This window comes from Theropithecus gelada, chromosome 19, assembly GCF_003255815.1.
Source record: "Theropithecus gelada isolate Dixy chromosome 19, Tgel_1.0, whole genome shotgun sequence".
NCBI classification, from domain to species: domain Eukaryota; kingdom Metazoa; phylum Chordata; class Mammalia; order Primates; family Cercopithecidae; genus Theropithecus; species Theropithecus gelada.
This window is the reverse complement of record NC_037687.1, coordinates 43,475,727-43,492,504: the sequence shown is the minus strand read 5'-3', so window position 1 is coordinate 43,492,504 and position 16,778 is coordinate 43,475,727. Positions and strand designations below refer to the sequence as shown.

Sequence of the window (16,778 nt, the reverse complement as noted above, 5' to 3'; positions counted from 1 at the left end):
GCCAACATGGTGACACGCCGTTTCTACTACAAATACAAAAAAAATTAGATGGGCATGTTGGCACACTAAATCCCAGCTACTTGGAAGGCTGAAGCTGGGCGCAGTGGCTCATGCCTGTAATCCCAGCACTTTGGGAGGCTGAGGCGGGCGGATCATGAGGTCAGGAGATCAAGACCATCCTGGCTAACACAATGAAACCCTGTCTCTACTAAAAATACAAAAAAATTAGCCGGGCGTGGTAGTGGACGCCTGTAGTCCCAGCTACTCGGGAGGCTGAGGCAGGAGAATGGTGTGAACCAGGGAGGCGGAGGTTGCAGTGAGCTGAGATTGCGCCACTGCACTCCAGCCTGGGTGACAGAGCAAGACTCCGTCTCAAAAAAAAAAAAAAAAAAAAAAAAAAAAGAGGAAGGCTGAGGCAGGAGGATCATTTGAGCCTGGGAAGTGGAGGTTGCAATGAGCTGAGCTCCCACCACTGCACTCTAGCCTGGGTGACAGAGCGAGACTCTGTCTTAAACAATAAAATTAAATGGAATCCCAGCACTTTGGGAGACAGAGGTGGGCGGATCATGAGGTCTGGAGTTCGAGCAGCCTGGCCAACATGGTGAAACCCCGTCTCTACTAAATTAGCCAGGTATGGTGGTGCACACCTGTAGTCCCAGCTACTTGGGAGGCTGAGGCAGAAGAATGGCTTGAACCCGGGAGGCAGAGGTTGCAGTAAGCCAAGATCGTGCCACTGCACTCCAGCCTGGGCGACAGAGCGAGACTCCATCTCAATAAACAAACAAGCAAATAAATAAATAAATAAATAATTTTAAAAAGCAACAGAAAAGTATCAAGCATGAATTCTCTAAGAGTTACAATTTAAAAGAGAGAGAGAGAATAAGGAACACAATAACATTCCTCCAGACAATAAAAGCATATCCAAAAGCCATGCCCACAGGAGATCAGAACTGGAACTTGCAATTTCAAATTGAGCTAAAATTTCATTAACAAAATGATACAAGATATGAAAGAACAAAATCAATTAGAATCAGAAAATGTGGGAAATGAGGTAATAATTCAGAAAGTAATTCAAAATAAAATAATCATTTTAGAAATGAAAACTAAACTAAAAGGACCACCACAAAGAATAAACACAACAAATGCTTAAGAGAAACTGAAGGTAAAAATGGGAAAATTTCTTTTGTTTGGAGCAACCTCCTTAACTGAAAAATGAGGACAATTTCTTTCTTTCTTTTTTTTTTTTTTTGAGATGGAGTTTTGCTTTTTTGCCTAGGCTGGAGTGCAGTGGCACATCTCGGCTCACTGCAACCTCTGCTTTCTGGTTTCAAGTGATTCTCCTGCTTCAGCCTCCCACGTACTGGGATTACAGGTGCCCACCATCACGCCTGGCTAATTTTTGTATTTTTAGTAGAGATGGGGTTTCGCCATGTTGGCCAGGCTGGTCTCGAACTGCTGACCTGTGATCCTCCTGCCTCGGCCTCCCAAAGTGCTGGGATTACAGGCGTGAGCCACCGCGCCTGGCCTGCCTTTCTTTCTTTTCTTTCTCTCTTTCCTTCCTTCCTTCTTTCCTTTGTCTCTCTCTCTTTCTTCTCTCTCTTTTTTTTTTTTTTTTTTAAGTTTTTCAGACAGGCTTTTAGCTCTGTTGCCCAGGCTGGAGTGCAGTGGCACCATCATGGGTCACTGCAGCCTTGATGTCTTGGGCTCAAGCCATCCTTCTACCTCAGTCCCTGCGAATGGCTGGCACTACAGGCACGTGCTGCAATGTCCAGTTAATTTTTTTTTTATTTTTTGTATCACCAATGTGTCACTATGTTGCCCAGGCTGGTCTTGAACACCTGGGCTTGTGATCCTCTTGCCTTGGCCTCCCAAAAGCTGGGACTACAGGCATGAGCCAGCCACCACACCCAGCTGTGATTGGAAGTTTTTAAAGTGACTCAAATCTTCTTTCATAGGATCTGAATTATTGTTAGTTACTATAGTTTTCTATTAACTTTTACTATTGTAAAAGGTAGAGGTAGGAGTTGACCCAGGGGAATCTTTGCATTCTATCCATGTTACATTTAGAAGGTTCAAACCTATTTCTCACTTGAGAGCCAGGATCAATCAGCCCAGCAAACAGCAACCTACTCCCCCTTACCTCTCCCACCCCAAACTTTGGTCTGTTGCCTATGGTCACAAGGAGCACCAAATAGCTGGATTATATTCTCACTTTCCATTTTATTGGAATCACTGTTGTGTCTCTGGTGAAGGTGCTCCTTCATCTATTCGCTACATTATTTTTAGATAAAGTTTCAAAATCTGGCAATATTTTTGATATGTAGTTTTGATTTCATAATTGGTCATTGAGAGAATGCTGAGGTTTTTATTACATTTTATGGTCTGGATGTTACAGGGGGAGCAAGAAAAACAGTAACACCCTTGCAAGGTAACTACCTCAGACAAGATCATTATAGGATCTTGAAGCAAGACATGTCTCATAATGCATTTTGTCTTAAAGTTTCTGTTATTGGGCCGCGCGTGGTGGCTCACACCTGTAATCCCAGCATTTTGGGAGGCCAAGGCAGGCGGATTACCTGAGGTTGGGAGTTCCGGACCAGCGTGACCAACATGGAGAAACCCCATCTCTACTAAAAATATAAAATTAGCCGGGCATGGTGGCACATGCTTGTAATCCCAGCTACTTGGGAGGCTGAGGCAGGAGAATCACTTGAACCTGGGAGGCGGAGGTCGTGGTGAGCCGAGATTGCACCATTGTACTCCAGCCCAGGTGACAGAGGGAGACTCCGTCTCAAAATAAAAATAAAATGAAATAAGATAGATATAAAAAATATTGTGATAGGTATGTCACCTTTATCTGCAGATTATGTAACTATAGAGCCCAAAAGAATCTATCACCTTATAAGCAGAACCCTAATAAATTTTCAAATATTACTAGCATATTTTAAGTTTTGTGAGACATTACAGTAGATAGTGTTATTATTAGATATTAGAGGGTCAGGAGGATGAGGAGTTATAAAAGAAACCTCAAGATGTGTTAATGAATATCCACTCAGCGTCAATCATTTATTCATTTAGGATACTCTGTATTTAAAACTGAAGAAACTCAAAATATAATCCTAATGTGTTTTTCATTGGAAAATGAGTAAGTCAAAAATTCTCATGAAGAAACATGTCTTTATTTGCAAATAATCAACTATATATTAATAATATATACATACATCTTTATTTGAAAGTAATAAAAGCTACTGAAAAGTGTCAAGGATTGCTAGAATATGGAGAACAGAAATAGATATATAGCACTTAATATACAACTGATAGTATTTTAATTCAGTAGGAGAAAGGTGAATAATAGTTACTTCTGGCATAATTGGTTTTATTCCTGGATAGAAACAAGTCTGACATCCTGCATTATATTGTATAATCAATTCCTGATGTATTAAAAGATTAAATCTGTGTATACACACTCAGAATCACATGTGAAAAACTGCACTCTGTACCTTTATTCTCTTGCCCTCTGAAATCCTCTAGAAGCAAAACCTTCCTAGGAAACATAGAAAACACTGGAAATGATGCTGGGCATGGTGGCTCACGGCTATAATGCCAGCACTTTGGGAGACCGAGGGGGCGGATCACCTGAGGTCGGGAGTTCGAGACCAGCCTGACCAACATGGAAAAACCCCGTCTCTACTAAAAATACAAAATTATCCAGGTGTGGTGGCGCATACCTGTAACCCCAGCTACTTGGGAGGCTGAGGCAGGAGAATCGCTTGAACCCGGGAGGCAGAGGTTGCGGTAAGCCAATATTGTGCCATTGCACTCCAGCCTAGCCAATTAAGAGTGAAACTCTGTGTCAAAACAAAACAAAACAAATACACTGGAAATGACTTGGGGAGCTTATTTTACAGAAATAAAACAGAGAATACAAAAGTGTTTATTGCAGCATTACTTTTAGATGGCAAAAAAGCGTAAACAGTCCATAATATCACAATTGGGAAAGTGGTTGAAAAGGCATTGGTAAAGAATACTGTGGAACATACTGCAACCATCAGAAAGACTGTTAGATCATCATCTATTGAAGGAAAATCCAAGATGTACAGCTGAATGTAAAAAAGCAAATTTCAGGGAAATGTATAGTTATCCATTTTTCTGTAAAAACATAATAAAATAAATAACTGTGTGTTAATGTTTTAGCATGAAGATATATATGGGTAATATACACAACCTTTAAACATTATTCAGAAGAAAATGGACAGAGGGAAGGGAATGGGGAATGGAGAAGAGCAAAGATAATCATTTTTTCTTTTTTTTTTTTTTTGAGACAGATTTTTTTGAGACTCTGTTGCCCAGGCTGGAGTGCAGTCAGGATCTCGGCTCACTGCATCCTCCGCCTCCCGGGTTCAAGCAATTCTCCTGCCTCAGCCTCCCCAGCAGCTGGGACTACAGGCATGTACCACCACGCCCAGCTAATTTTTGTATTTTTAGTAGAGATGGGGTTTCACCATATTGGCCAAGCTGGTCTTGAACTCCTGACCTCGTGATCCACCTGCCTTGGCTTCTCAAAGTGCTGGGATTACAGGCGTGAGCCACCGCACCCAGCCCCTTTTCTTTTTCTTTAATGGTATTGCTTCATTAATTTGGGTGCAAATGCACTATCTCTAATTTTAGATGAGGAACTTTAAAGACTTATAAGCACACAAGAAAAGAAAGTAAAAAAAATTTCATTGGGCAATTCTCATTTTGATAATGCAAAATATTACAACAGTCCATTTTTAGTAATTCTCTCATTTGCAGATATTTTTACTCACTCTACCTTTCTCAAATTTATTATGAAATATTTTACTTCCTTATGCCAGTAAAGTAACACAACGTTCAGAGAGACCCGTCTACACAGGATCTAAGAAAAAAGGAAATGGGGCATAAAATAACAGTTCTACAGACATAAACTTCATCCTTCCACACATGCGATCTGTCCAGTGTGGGGAGCTGCTTGCTAAGCATGCTTTGAGCACAGGGAAGGCCCATTTCAAAACACTAACTTAACCCCAAACAAAGCTACACTGTGGACATTTTTTTTTTTTGAGACACAGTCTCAATCTGTCTCAGGCTGAAGTGCGGTGGCGTGATCTTGGCTCACTGCAACCTCTGCCTCCTGCGTTCAAGTGATTCTCCTGCCTCAGCCTCCCCAGTAGCTGGGATTACAGGCATGTGCTACCACACCTGGCTAAGTTTTGTATTTTTTACTAAAAATGGGGTTTCAACATGTTGGCCAGGATGGTCTCAAACTCCTGGCCTCAAATAATCCTAACACCTAAGCCTCCCAAAGTGTTGGGATTACAGGCGTGAGCCAAGACATGTACTTCTATATAACTGAAATAGTTCCTTGAACATTTGATAAAGTTTTCCTTAGAAAGAAACTGGATTTCGTGCTTCATTAGTAATAGTTAATTGATCACATGCTCATTTTTCCCATTCTCTGTGTTTATGAGAGTCTTCTAAGAGTCCTAATTTTCTTGGAGTCAATATTGATGTATACTTGCCTTAAAAATCATTTTGTTTAAATTTTCAAACATATCAGAAAAAAGCATTATATTTAACATAACCTTTTAAATCTGTAACTATGTTTCTATCTCTGTCCATTTTTTAAATATGATGCTGTTTCTCTTCATACTTTTTTCCTCAGTGCACCAATATTTTGTTTATGTTCTCTTTTCTTTTTTACTGGGTATATAATGTGGCAAAAAGAGTATTCTGGAATAAAGTCCTTCACACACATTATTCACAGTACTTTCCCCACCAATAGCTAGGATTATTCCATGTTCAATAGGAAGTACATGATGATGGGAAATTTTCTTAACTTGTTACCTTCAAAAAGGGTCTTTCTTCAGTCAATTACCCTGCCTAATGGTGACTAAGTTCTGCAGAAGTTAAAAAGCCTTTCTACAAATAATAATACTGATGACGATGAATATAATAATGATGACTAACATTCAGTGAGTATGCATTTGTCATGTCAGGCACAATGCTAAGCACTTTATGGGTCTTAATTTAACCCTCACAAAGCATTATGAGGTAGGTATTATAATTATCCCCCATTTTCTAATTTTTACTGAGACACGCATGTATATATAAACAGAAAAATGATCAGCAATAAACAATAAACTGATAAAGACTATACTTTGGGAAGGGAATGGACACAAGACAATGGTCAAAGGGTACATTTGCCTTTTTGTAATGCTTGCATCTTTTATAAGGAAAATATATTCACACATTATTTCTGCAGTTAAAAGATATGATATGAATATGTGCTTAGGGAGAATGTCCATCAGGGACTTGTATTTTGGCATGTATTATGGCAAAATATCTAGAGGAGACCATGATATCCACCAGTAGGATTTCATAAGCAATATTACAGTAACACAACAAAACACCATGAAGATATTGAAGGATCTCTATCGAGTAAAATGTTGTTCATGAACATTTTTACAATAAGAATGCCTTAATGTTATAAAGAACGAAAAGAATAAGCCATCTTCAAAAATAAAGACGTCATTTCTCCCAGATACTAAAAGTATTTTTAAGAATGTAAGTTAGACAAATTACAGGAAAAAATGAAAACCACAGGACTACATTTCTACAAAAATTCTGTGATGCTTAAGAAGGTTAGAAAGGTGTTAAAAGTGCTGTCATTTTCAGTACGACAGACTGAATTATCTGATGTCAAGAGAAGTGAGATTTGATTAAGGTTTTCAAAATATATTCTATCATAGGGTGTTTCTCCAACATTATTTTTCCCAGGCTGAATAAGCTGTAGTCCACAAATACAATGTTTCTACATTATTCCATCTAGGGAAATTATTAACAAGATAAATTCTGTTTTGAGCCATAATTAAAAGCCTCCCTACACATTTCATATATTCTGGCTCATCACCAGTACAAATTTTGATGCTGAATAAGTTGTGGGTTATAATTAAAGTTCTTTCCACATTCCCTATATTCGTAGGGTTTCTCACTAGTATGAATTCTGTGATGACTAATAAGCTGTGAACTCTGAGAATAAGCCTTCCCACATATCTTACATTCATAGGGTTTCTCACCAGTATGAATTCTCTGATGTCTAGTAAGGTCTGAGCCAGAACGAAAAGCCTTTTCACATTCCTTACATTCATAAGGTTTCTCACCTGTATGGATTCTTTGATGTTTAATAAGTTGTGAGCTCTGACTAAAGGCATTGCCACATTCCTTACATTCATACGGTTTTTCCCCAGTATGAATTCTCTGATGTTGAGTAAAGTTTGAGCCACTACTAAAGGCCTTCCCGCATTCTTTGCATTCATAAGGCTTCTCACCCGTGTGAATTCTCTGATGTCGAGTGAAGTTGGAACCACTACTAAAGGCCTTCCCACATTCCTTACATTCATAGGGTTTCTCACCAGTGTGAATTCTGTGATGTCGTGTAAGGTCTGAGCCACAAATAAAGGTTTTTCCACATTCCTTACATTCAAAGGGTTTCTTGCCAGTATGAATTTTCTGATGATGAGCGAGTCTTGAGGGATGTCTAAAGGACTTTCCACATTCCTTACATTCATAGGGCTTCTCAATGGTATGAATTATCTCATGTGTAGCAAATTGTGAGCCATGTCTAAAGGTTTTCCTATATTCTTTAGATGCACAGAATTTCTTTTTACTATTAATGATTTGCTGTAATGTAAAGGATGGATGCTGACTCAAAGTGGGCAGATCTTCATGAGTGAATACCAACTGATTGAAATGTCCCCCCTGAGAGCCGAGCTGTTTCTCAAACTGGATATTACAATCCCAATCATCTCTGAAACTAGAGCACTGAAAATCATGTCTTGTGAGTTTTTCCATTATTTCCCACTGGGTTGATTCTATTTCATAAATTTCTTTCTTCAGAAATAATTTCTTGGTCTCACATCTTGATTCCAGGACTGAAAGAAAATATGAAAGTAATTCACTCATGTTTTTCTTATTTGGGAGAAACGAAACTTCAATCAATATGGGAGAATTTCACTGATTTTTTTTTACAAATGAATGAGGAAAAAAGAGAGTTAGAAGACAGGTTACATAATAAGATGAGGGTAGTGATCAGGAAAACAAAATAAGTCACTGCTTCCCAAACATTGCTATAGATCAGGATTACTTTGGGAAGCTTGCTAAATACACACATGCCTTAGTCCTGTCTCCCTTGTTAAAGGATGACTCTAATCATACACACACAAAATGTCTCATTGCATATACACACACGGGACATATAATAGGATCCCACAGTATTAATTGTAAAATAAGGGAAATGGCCAGGCATGGTGGCTTACACCTGTAATCCCAGCACCTTGGGTGGGTGAGGCAGGCAGAACACTTGAGGTCAGGAGTTTGAGATCAGCCTGGCCAACATGGTGAAACCTGTCTCTACTAAAAATATAAACATTGGCTGGGCATGGTGGCATGCGCCTGTAATCCCAGCTACTGGGGAGGCTAAGGCACGAGAATTGCTTGAACCCGGGAGGCAGAGGTTGCAGTGAGCCAAGATTGCGCCACTGCACTCCAGCCTGGGCGACAGAGTGAGACTCTGTCTCAATAAATAAATAAATAATCAATCACACTGTTAACAGGGCTATTGTCAGGATGGAATGAATATGCCTAATGGAAAATTCCCAGGGATCAGTAAACTATGGCCTATGGCCCCGCACCGATTTTTATAAATGAAGTTTTATTAGCCATACTTGTCTATGGATGCTTTTGCGCTAAAAGGGCAGAAGTGAGTAGTTATGACACAGAATGTGTGAACTGCAAACCTAAAATACTTACTATTTGCCTTTCAAGAAAAAGTTTGCCAGCCCCTGGTTAGATACGCATTGTCTAACATGGTAGCTACTAGCTACATGTCGTATTTAAAATTTCAAATAATTAACAATGAGATCACTTGGACTCGGGAAGGGGAACATCACACACTGGGGCCTACTATGGGGAGGGGGGAGGAGGGAGGGATTGCATTGGGAGTTATACCTGATGTAAATGATGAGTTGATGGGTGCTGACGAGTCGATGGGTGCAGCACACCAACATATCACAAGTATACATATGTAACAAACCTGCACATTATGCACATGTACCCTAGAACTTAAAGTATAATAATAAAAAAAAATTTCAAATAATTTAAATGAAGTGTGCATTTTATTTTGAAATAAACAGCCGAATTTGAAAATTCAGTTTCTCAGTCACACTATTCACATTTCCAATGTTCAACAGCCAAACTTGGCTGGTAGCTTTTGTACTGGAAGTCTGTACTAAACATCACAAATATAAAACATTTCCAATACCACTGAATGTTCTCTTGGATAGCCCTGGTCTGGATTCTGTAACTGGAGGTCCAGAGCTCTTTAAAAAATGATAAGGAACTAGAGGGTAGCCATCCAGAAAAAAGCCTAGCTTAAGAAAAGTCAAGTGTGGAACGAACATAGTATGAGTGGTAGGTAGGACTCATGTGTGCACAGATATGATATATGTTTGGGGTTGGATGAAAATAGTGTTTGTCTTGTAATTCTGAGATGCTGGCCTTTGTTAAAGAGAAGAGGGGACTTAACAAGTACACGAGCACTATAGTAGTGATGACTGACTGGCAGAAAAGACATTTGTAGGTTCAAGGAAAGGAGAGAGAGTAAAATGGAAGGCATTGTATGGTACTGACAGATCAGAGATACTAGATTCAGTTACATGCGTTTTATACTCAAACTTGAATAATTATAAGCTTTGTTTTCTTGGGCAAATTAGTTCCACTTTCCAAACCTCCAGTTCTCTGTCTAATACAATAGGAATGACAGCCCTTACAGCTGTTGTGAGGATTGGGATTAATGTTTGTAAATACCACGGAAGAATTTCCGCCAGGCACGGTGGCTTATGCCTGTAATCCCAGCACTTTGGGAGGCCAAGGCAGGTGGATCACGAGGTCAGGAGTTTGAGACCAGCCTGACCAAAATGGTGAAATCCCATCTCTACTAAAAATACAAAAATTAGCCAGGTGTGGTAGCGCGTGCCTGTAATCCCAGCTACTCAGGAGGCTGAGGCAGGAGAATTGCTTGAACCCAGGAGGCAGAGGTTGCAGTGAGCCAAGATCGTGCCACTGCACTCCAGCGTAGGGAACAGAGCGAGACTCCATCTCAAACAAACAAACAAACAGACAACACACAAAAAAAGAATTTCCATACAAAAGTGGGGACATTAGGCCCGACCCCTTGATTCCTAAAAAAAATAAAGTCAGGGAGAATAGCTAGAAGACTTGAAAGTCACTGACTCTTAGACAAGGAAATGGAGGGGTAAGGAAGGTACAGCTTTGTAAACTATTATAATATACATGTAATACAAATACATTTTTAAAAGAAATAGCTTGGTCTGGTTACAGAGGGACAGGATCTCAGCTAGTATTCTTATCACTTACCCACAGAGAAAGAAATGACTACGAAATGAGATATGATGAAAAGAAAAAATGAGTATAGCAAGGTGGTTGAGAAAACTGAAGGCTTTAGGGTTGTAAAAGAGGTCTGAATTCTGGACTTTTTAACTAGCTGAGAGGCCATAGACAAATTATGAAACCTCAATGAACACTGTTTTTATCATCTGTAAAATCATCAAGTGTATGACACTAATAGGTACTCAATATTTTTGTGGAATAATGTTCTGAATTATGTAAGGAAGATAGTTTGAAATCATACTAGATGATATGGTAAAAATGTACATCATGCCGGGCGTGGTGGCTCACGCCTGTAATCCCTGCACTTTGGGAGGCCAAGGCGGGTGGATCACGAGGTCAGGAGATCGAGACCATCCTGGCCAACATGGTGAAATCCCGTCTCTACTAAAAATACAAAAAATTAGCCAGGCAAGGTGGTGGGCGCCTGTAGTCCCAGCTACTCGGGAAGCTGAGGCAGGAGAATGGCGTGAACCTGGGAGGTGAAGCTTGCAGTGAGCCAAGATCGTGCCACTGCACTCCAGCCTGGGCGACAGAGTGAGACTCCGCCTCAAAAAAAAACCCAAAAAAACCGTACATCATACAATCTTTCTCTGATAGCTGTAAGGCATTTAATCTGATCACTGAATCCCAAACAAAAGACGTGAGAGGATATCAACACTAGATTTAACTTATAAGAAACACCAAAAAGAGTTCTTCAAGTAGAAAGAAAAGGACACTAACAATATAAAAATATAAAACTCATTGTAAAGGTATGAATATAGTTGTATTCAGAATACTCTGATAATGTAATAATAGTGCATAAATCACTTTTTTTTTTTTTTTTTTGAGACGGAGTCTCGCTGTGTCGCCCAGGCTGGAGTGCAGTGGCCGGATCTCAGCTCACTGCAAGCTCCGCCTCCCGGGTTTTTACGCCATTCTCCTGCCTCAGCCTCCCGAGTAGCCGGGACTACAGGCGCCTGCCACCTCGCCCGGCTAGTTTTTCGTATTTTTTAGTAGAGACGGGGTTTCACCGTGTTAGCCAGAATGGTCTCGAACTCCTGACCTCGTGATCCGCCCGTCTCGGCCTCCCAAAGTGCTGGGATTACAGGCTTGAGCCACCGCGCCCGGCCATAAATCACTTTTAACTCTAGTATAAATGTTAATAGACAAGGTTGGGCACAGTGACTCACACCTGTAATCCTAGCACTTTAGGAGGCTGGGGTGGGCAGATCACGAGGTCAGGAGTTCGAGACCAGCCTGACCAATATGGTGAAATCCCGTCTCTACTAAAAATATAAAAATTAGCTGGGTAGGTAGCGTGTGCCTGTAATCCCAGTTACTCAGGAGGCTGAGGCAGGAGAACTGCTTGAACTCGGGAGGTAGAGTTGCAGTGAGCTGAAATCGTGCCACTGCACTCCAGCCTGGGTGACAGAGAAAGACTCTGTCTCAAAAAAAAAAAAAAAAAAAAAAAAAAGTTAAAACACAAAGGTATTAAAAATAAACCTACAATCATTTGCTAATAGATGCACAATATATAAAAGACGTACATTGTAACATCAATAATGTAATGTGGCTGGAAAAGTGCAGACTTTTTGTATGTGGTCAAAGTTAAGCTATTATTATTATTATTATTGAGAAACAGGGTCTTGCTCTGTAGCCCAGGCCAGAGTCCTCACTATAGCCTCAATCTCCTGGGCTCAAGGGATCCTCCTACCTCAACCTCCTGAGTAGCTGGAACTAGATGTGTACCACCACACCTGGTTAACTTTTTTTTGAGACAGACTCTTGCTCTGTCTCCCAGGCTGAGTGCAGTGGCGCAATCTCGGTTTGCTGCAACCTCTGCCTCCCAGGTTCAAGTAATTCTCCTGCCTCAGCCTCACAAGTAGTTGGGATTACAGGCGCCTGCCACCACATCTGGCTAATTTTTTGTATTTTTAGTAGAGACAAAGTTTCATCATGGTGGCCAGACTGGTTTCAAACTCCTGACCTCAAGTGATCCTTAAACATTTTGGTGGAGACAGGGTCTCACTATGTTGCCCAGGCTGGTCTCAAATTTCTGGGCTCAAGCGATCCTTCCACCTCAGCCTCCCAAAGTGCTGGGAATACAGGTGTGAGCCAGCACACCCAGCCTAAAGTTAAGGTATTATTAACTTACAATAGACTGTTATAACTATGAGATGTTTTATGTAAGCCTTATGGTAACCACAAAGAAAAACTCTCTAGTAGATACAGTGAAGACAAAGAAACATCAAATCATACCACCATAAAAAAATCAAATCAGAGCCGGGCGCGGTGGCTCAAGCCTGTAATCCCAGCACTTTGGGAGGCCGAGACGGGTGGATCACGAGGTCAGGAGATCGAGACCATCCTGGCTAACACGGTGAAACCCCGTCTCTACTAAAAATACAAAAAACTAGCCGGGCGAGGTGGCGGGCGCCTGTAGTCCCAGCTACTCCGGAGGCTGAGGCAGGAGAATGGCGGGAACCCGGGAGGCGGAGCTTGCAGTGAGCTGAGATCCGGTCACTGCACTCCAGCCCGGGCTACAGAGCAAAACTCCGTCTCAAAAAAAAAAAAAAAAATCAAATCAGAAAGAAAGAGTGAGCTAGGAACAAAGACACCATAAAACAGTCAGGATTAGCTCGGCAGAGTAGTGCACGACTATAGCCCCAGTTACTTGAGAGGCTAAGACAGGAAGATTGCCTGAGCCCAGGAGTTCAAAACTGGAGTGAGTTATGATCATGCCACTATACTCTAGCCTGGGCAATAGAGGGAGACTTCATCTCTAAAACAACAACAACGACACAAAGAATCATAAGCGACTACTATGAATAATTATATGCCAACAAATTGGATAAACTAGGAAAAAATGGATAAATTCCTAGAAACATACACTACCAAGCCTCAATCATGAAGAAAGAGAAAATCTGAAGAGACCAATTATGAGTAGGATAGTTCAATCAGTAATCCAAAACCTCCTAATAAAGAAGAGACAAAGACTTGATGGCTTCACAAGTAAATTTTATCGGACACTTAAAGAAGAATTAACTCCAATTCTTCTCAAACTCTTCCAAAATGTTGAAGACGGAACACTTCCAAACTCATTTTATGAGGATAGTATTACCCTGATACCAAAGCCAGACAAAAAATCTACAAGAAAATAACAGGCCGGCAAGGCGCTGTGGCTCACGCCTGTAATTCCAGCACTTTGGGAGGCCAAGGTGGGCGGATCACGAGGTCAGGAGATCGAGACCATCCTGGCTAACACGGTGAAACCCCGTCTCTACTGGCCGGGTGCGGTGGCTCAAGCCTGTAATCCCAGCACTTTGGGAGGCCGAGCCGGGCGGATCACAAGGTCAGGAGATCGAGACCATCCTGGCTAACACGGTGAAACCCCGTCTCTACTAAAAAAAATACAAAAACCTAGCTGGGCGAGGTGGCGGGCGTCTGTAGTCCCAGCTACTCGGGAGGCTGAGGCAAGAGAATGGCGTGAACCCGGGAGGCGGAGCTTGCAGTGAGCTGAGATCCGGCCACTGCACTCCAGTCTGGGCGACAAAGCGAGACTCTGTCTCAACAAAAAAAAAAAAAAAAAAAAAAAAGAAACCCTGTCTCTACTAAAAATACAAAAAATTAGCCGGGCGTGGTGGTGGGCGCCTGTAGTCCCAGCTACTAGGGAGGCTGAGGCAGGAGAATGGCGTGAACCCGGGAGGCGGAGCTTGCAGTGAGCCAAGATCGTGCCACTGCACTCCAGCCTGGGCCACACAGCGACACTCCGTCTCAAAAAAGAAAAGAAAATAACAGGCCAATATCCCTGATGAACATAGATACAGAAATCCTCAACAAAATACTAGCAAATGGAATTCAACAGCACATTAAAAGGATCATACAGCATGATCAAGTGAGATTTATTCCTAGGATACAGGGACGTTTCAACATAAGCAAATCAATCAATGTGATACATCACATTAACAAAGTGAAGGACAAAAACCACATGATCATTTCAGTAGACACAGAAAAATCATCTTACAAAATTGAACATACTTTCATAATCAACACTCTCTCAACAAATCAGGTGTACAAGGAATCTACCTCAACATAATAAAGGCCATATATGACAAACCTACAGCTAACATTATCCTCAACATTGGAAAGATAAAGGTTTTTCCCCTAAGATCAGAAACAAGACAAGGATATCCGCTCTTGACACTCTGCTCAACATAGTACCAAAAGTCCTTTTTATTCATTTAAGGCAATAAAAAGGAATAAAAGCCATCCAAATTCAAAAAAATCCCAGAGGATCTACCATAAAATTGTTAGAAGTAATAAATATTATTTATTTACAGCTCAGTGTGCTTATACCAGTAATTCCAGCACTTTGGGAGGCCAAAGCGGGCAGATCATTTGAGGTCAGGAGTTTGAGACCAGCCTGGTCAACATGGCAACACCCCGTCTCTACTAAAAATACAAAAATTAGCCAGGTGTGGTGGTGGGCACCTGTAATCCCAGCTCCTCAGGAGGCTGAGGCACGAGAATTGCTTGAACCCAGGAGATGGAGGTTGCAGTGAGACAAGATCATGCCACTGCACTCCAGCCTGGGTGACAGAGCACGATTCTGTCTCAAAAAAAAAAAATATGTAATAAGGCTTGGCACGGTGGCTCATGCCTGTAATCCCAGCACTTTGGGAGGCCAAGGCGGGTGGATCATGAGGTCAGGAGATTGAGACCATCCTGGCTAACATGGTGAAACCCCTATTAAAAATACAAAAAATTAGCCGGGCATGGTGGTGGGCGCCTGTAGTCCCAGCTAATAGAGAGGCTGAGGCAGGAGAATGGCATGAACCCTGGAGGCGGAGCTTGCAGTGAGCCGAGATTGCGCCACTGCACTGCAGCCTGGGTGACAGAGCGAGACTCCGTCTCAAAAAAAAAAAAAAAAGTTATAAACGTATGTGTATTCAGTAAGATACAAAAATCAGTTGTTTCTATACACTAGCAACAAATTATCAGAAAAAGAAATCAAGAAAACAATCCCATGTATAATAACATCAAAAAGAATAAAATACTTGGGAAAAAATTTAACAAGGGAAATCTGTATACGTAAAACTATAAAACACTGATGAAAAAAAATGAAGACACGCCAGGCGTGGTGGATGACGCCTGTAATCACAGCACTTTGGAAGGCCAAGGCAGGTGGATTGGTTGAGCTAAGTTCAAGACCAGCCTGCGCAACACAGTAAAGCCCCATCTCTACTAAAATTCAAAAAATAAATAAATAAATAAAAGAAAAAAAAGTTAGCTGGGCGTGGCAGCATGTGCCTGTAGTCCCAGCTACTCGGGAAGCTGAGGCAGAAGAATTGCTTGAACCCAGGAGGCATAGATTGTAGTGAGATGCGATCATACCACTGCACTCCAGCCTAAGCAACAGAGTGAGACTCTTGTCTAAAAAAAACTTGCATTAAATAAAAAAGGGCGGGGGTGGGGAGCTAGGAGAGGGATAGGATTAGAAGAAATATCTAATGTAGATGACGGGTTGATGGGTGCAGCAAACCACCATGGCATGTGTATACCTATGTAACAAACCTGCACATTCTGCACATGTATCCCAGAACTTAAAGTATAATAAAAAAAAAATGAAGACACAAATAAATGAAAATATATTCTGTATTCATAAATGGGAAGAATTAATATTGTTAAAATGTCCATACAACCCAAAGCAATGTACAGATTCAGTGGAATCCCTAACAAAATTCCAAAGGTACTTTTCACAGAAACAGCAAAAACAATCCTAAAATTCATATGGAACCATAAAAGACCCTGAATAGTCAAGGTAATCTTGAACAAGAAGAACGAAGCTGGAGGCATCACTACATCAGATAGATTTCAAAACAGATGACAAAGCTGCAGTAATCAAAACACCATGGCACTGGCATAAAAATAGACACATCAACCAATGGAACAGAATACAGAACCAAGAATCCATACAGAACCCTTGCATTTACGGTCATTGGATTTTCAATAAAAATGCCAAGAACACACAATGGAGAAAAGACAGTTCAATAAATGGTGATGAGAAACTGGATGTCCACATGCAAAAGAATAAAATTGAATTCCTATCACATACATATACAAAAGTGAACTCAAAATGGATTAAAGACTTAAACATAAGACACAAAACTATAAAACTACTAGAAGAAAACAGAGGAGGGAAAGTTCCATGACATCAGTCTAGGCAATGATTTTTTTTTTGCATATGACCCCAAAACACATAAAAGAAAAGCAAAAAATAGAAAAATGTGATTACATCAAACTAAAAAGCT

The 16,778-nt window shown here is 40.9% G+C and overlaps 1 protein-coding gene across 10 annotated transcripts in view; it reads right to left on the bottom strand.

The window, feature by feature from the left end:
• Positions 1-6,578: 6,578 nt before the first annotated feature.
• Positions 6,579-16,778, bottom strand: part of ZNF566 (zinc finger protein 566) — a 42,042-nt gene continuing 31,842 nt past the window's right edge. For all 10 annotated transcript variants that reach the window (XM_025369155.1, XM_025369157.1, XM_025369156.1 and 7 more), the window contains one exon: positions 6,579-7,952. In XM_025369155.1, coding sequence (XP_025224940.1) covers positions 6,928-7,952 — 1,025 coding nt within the window. In that variant the 3' untranslated portion in view covers positions 6,579-6,927. The remainder of the gene's footprint in view (positions 7,953-16,778) is intronic.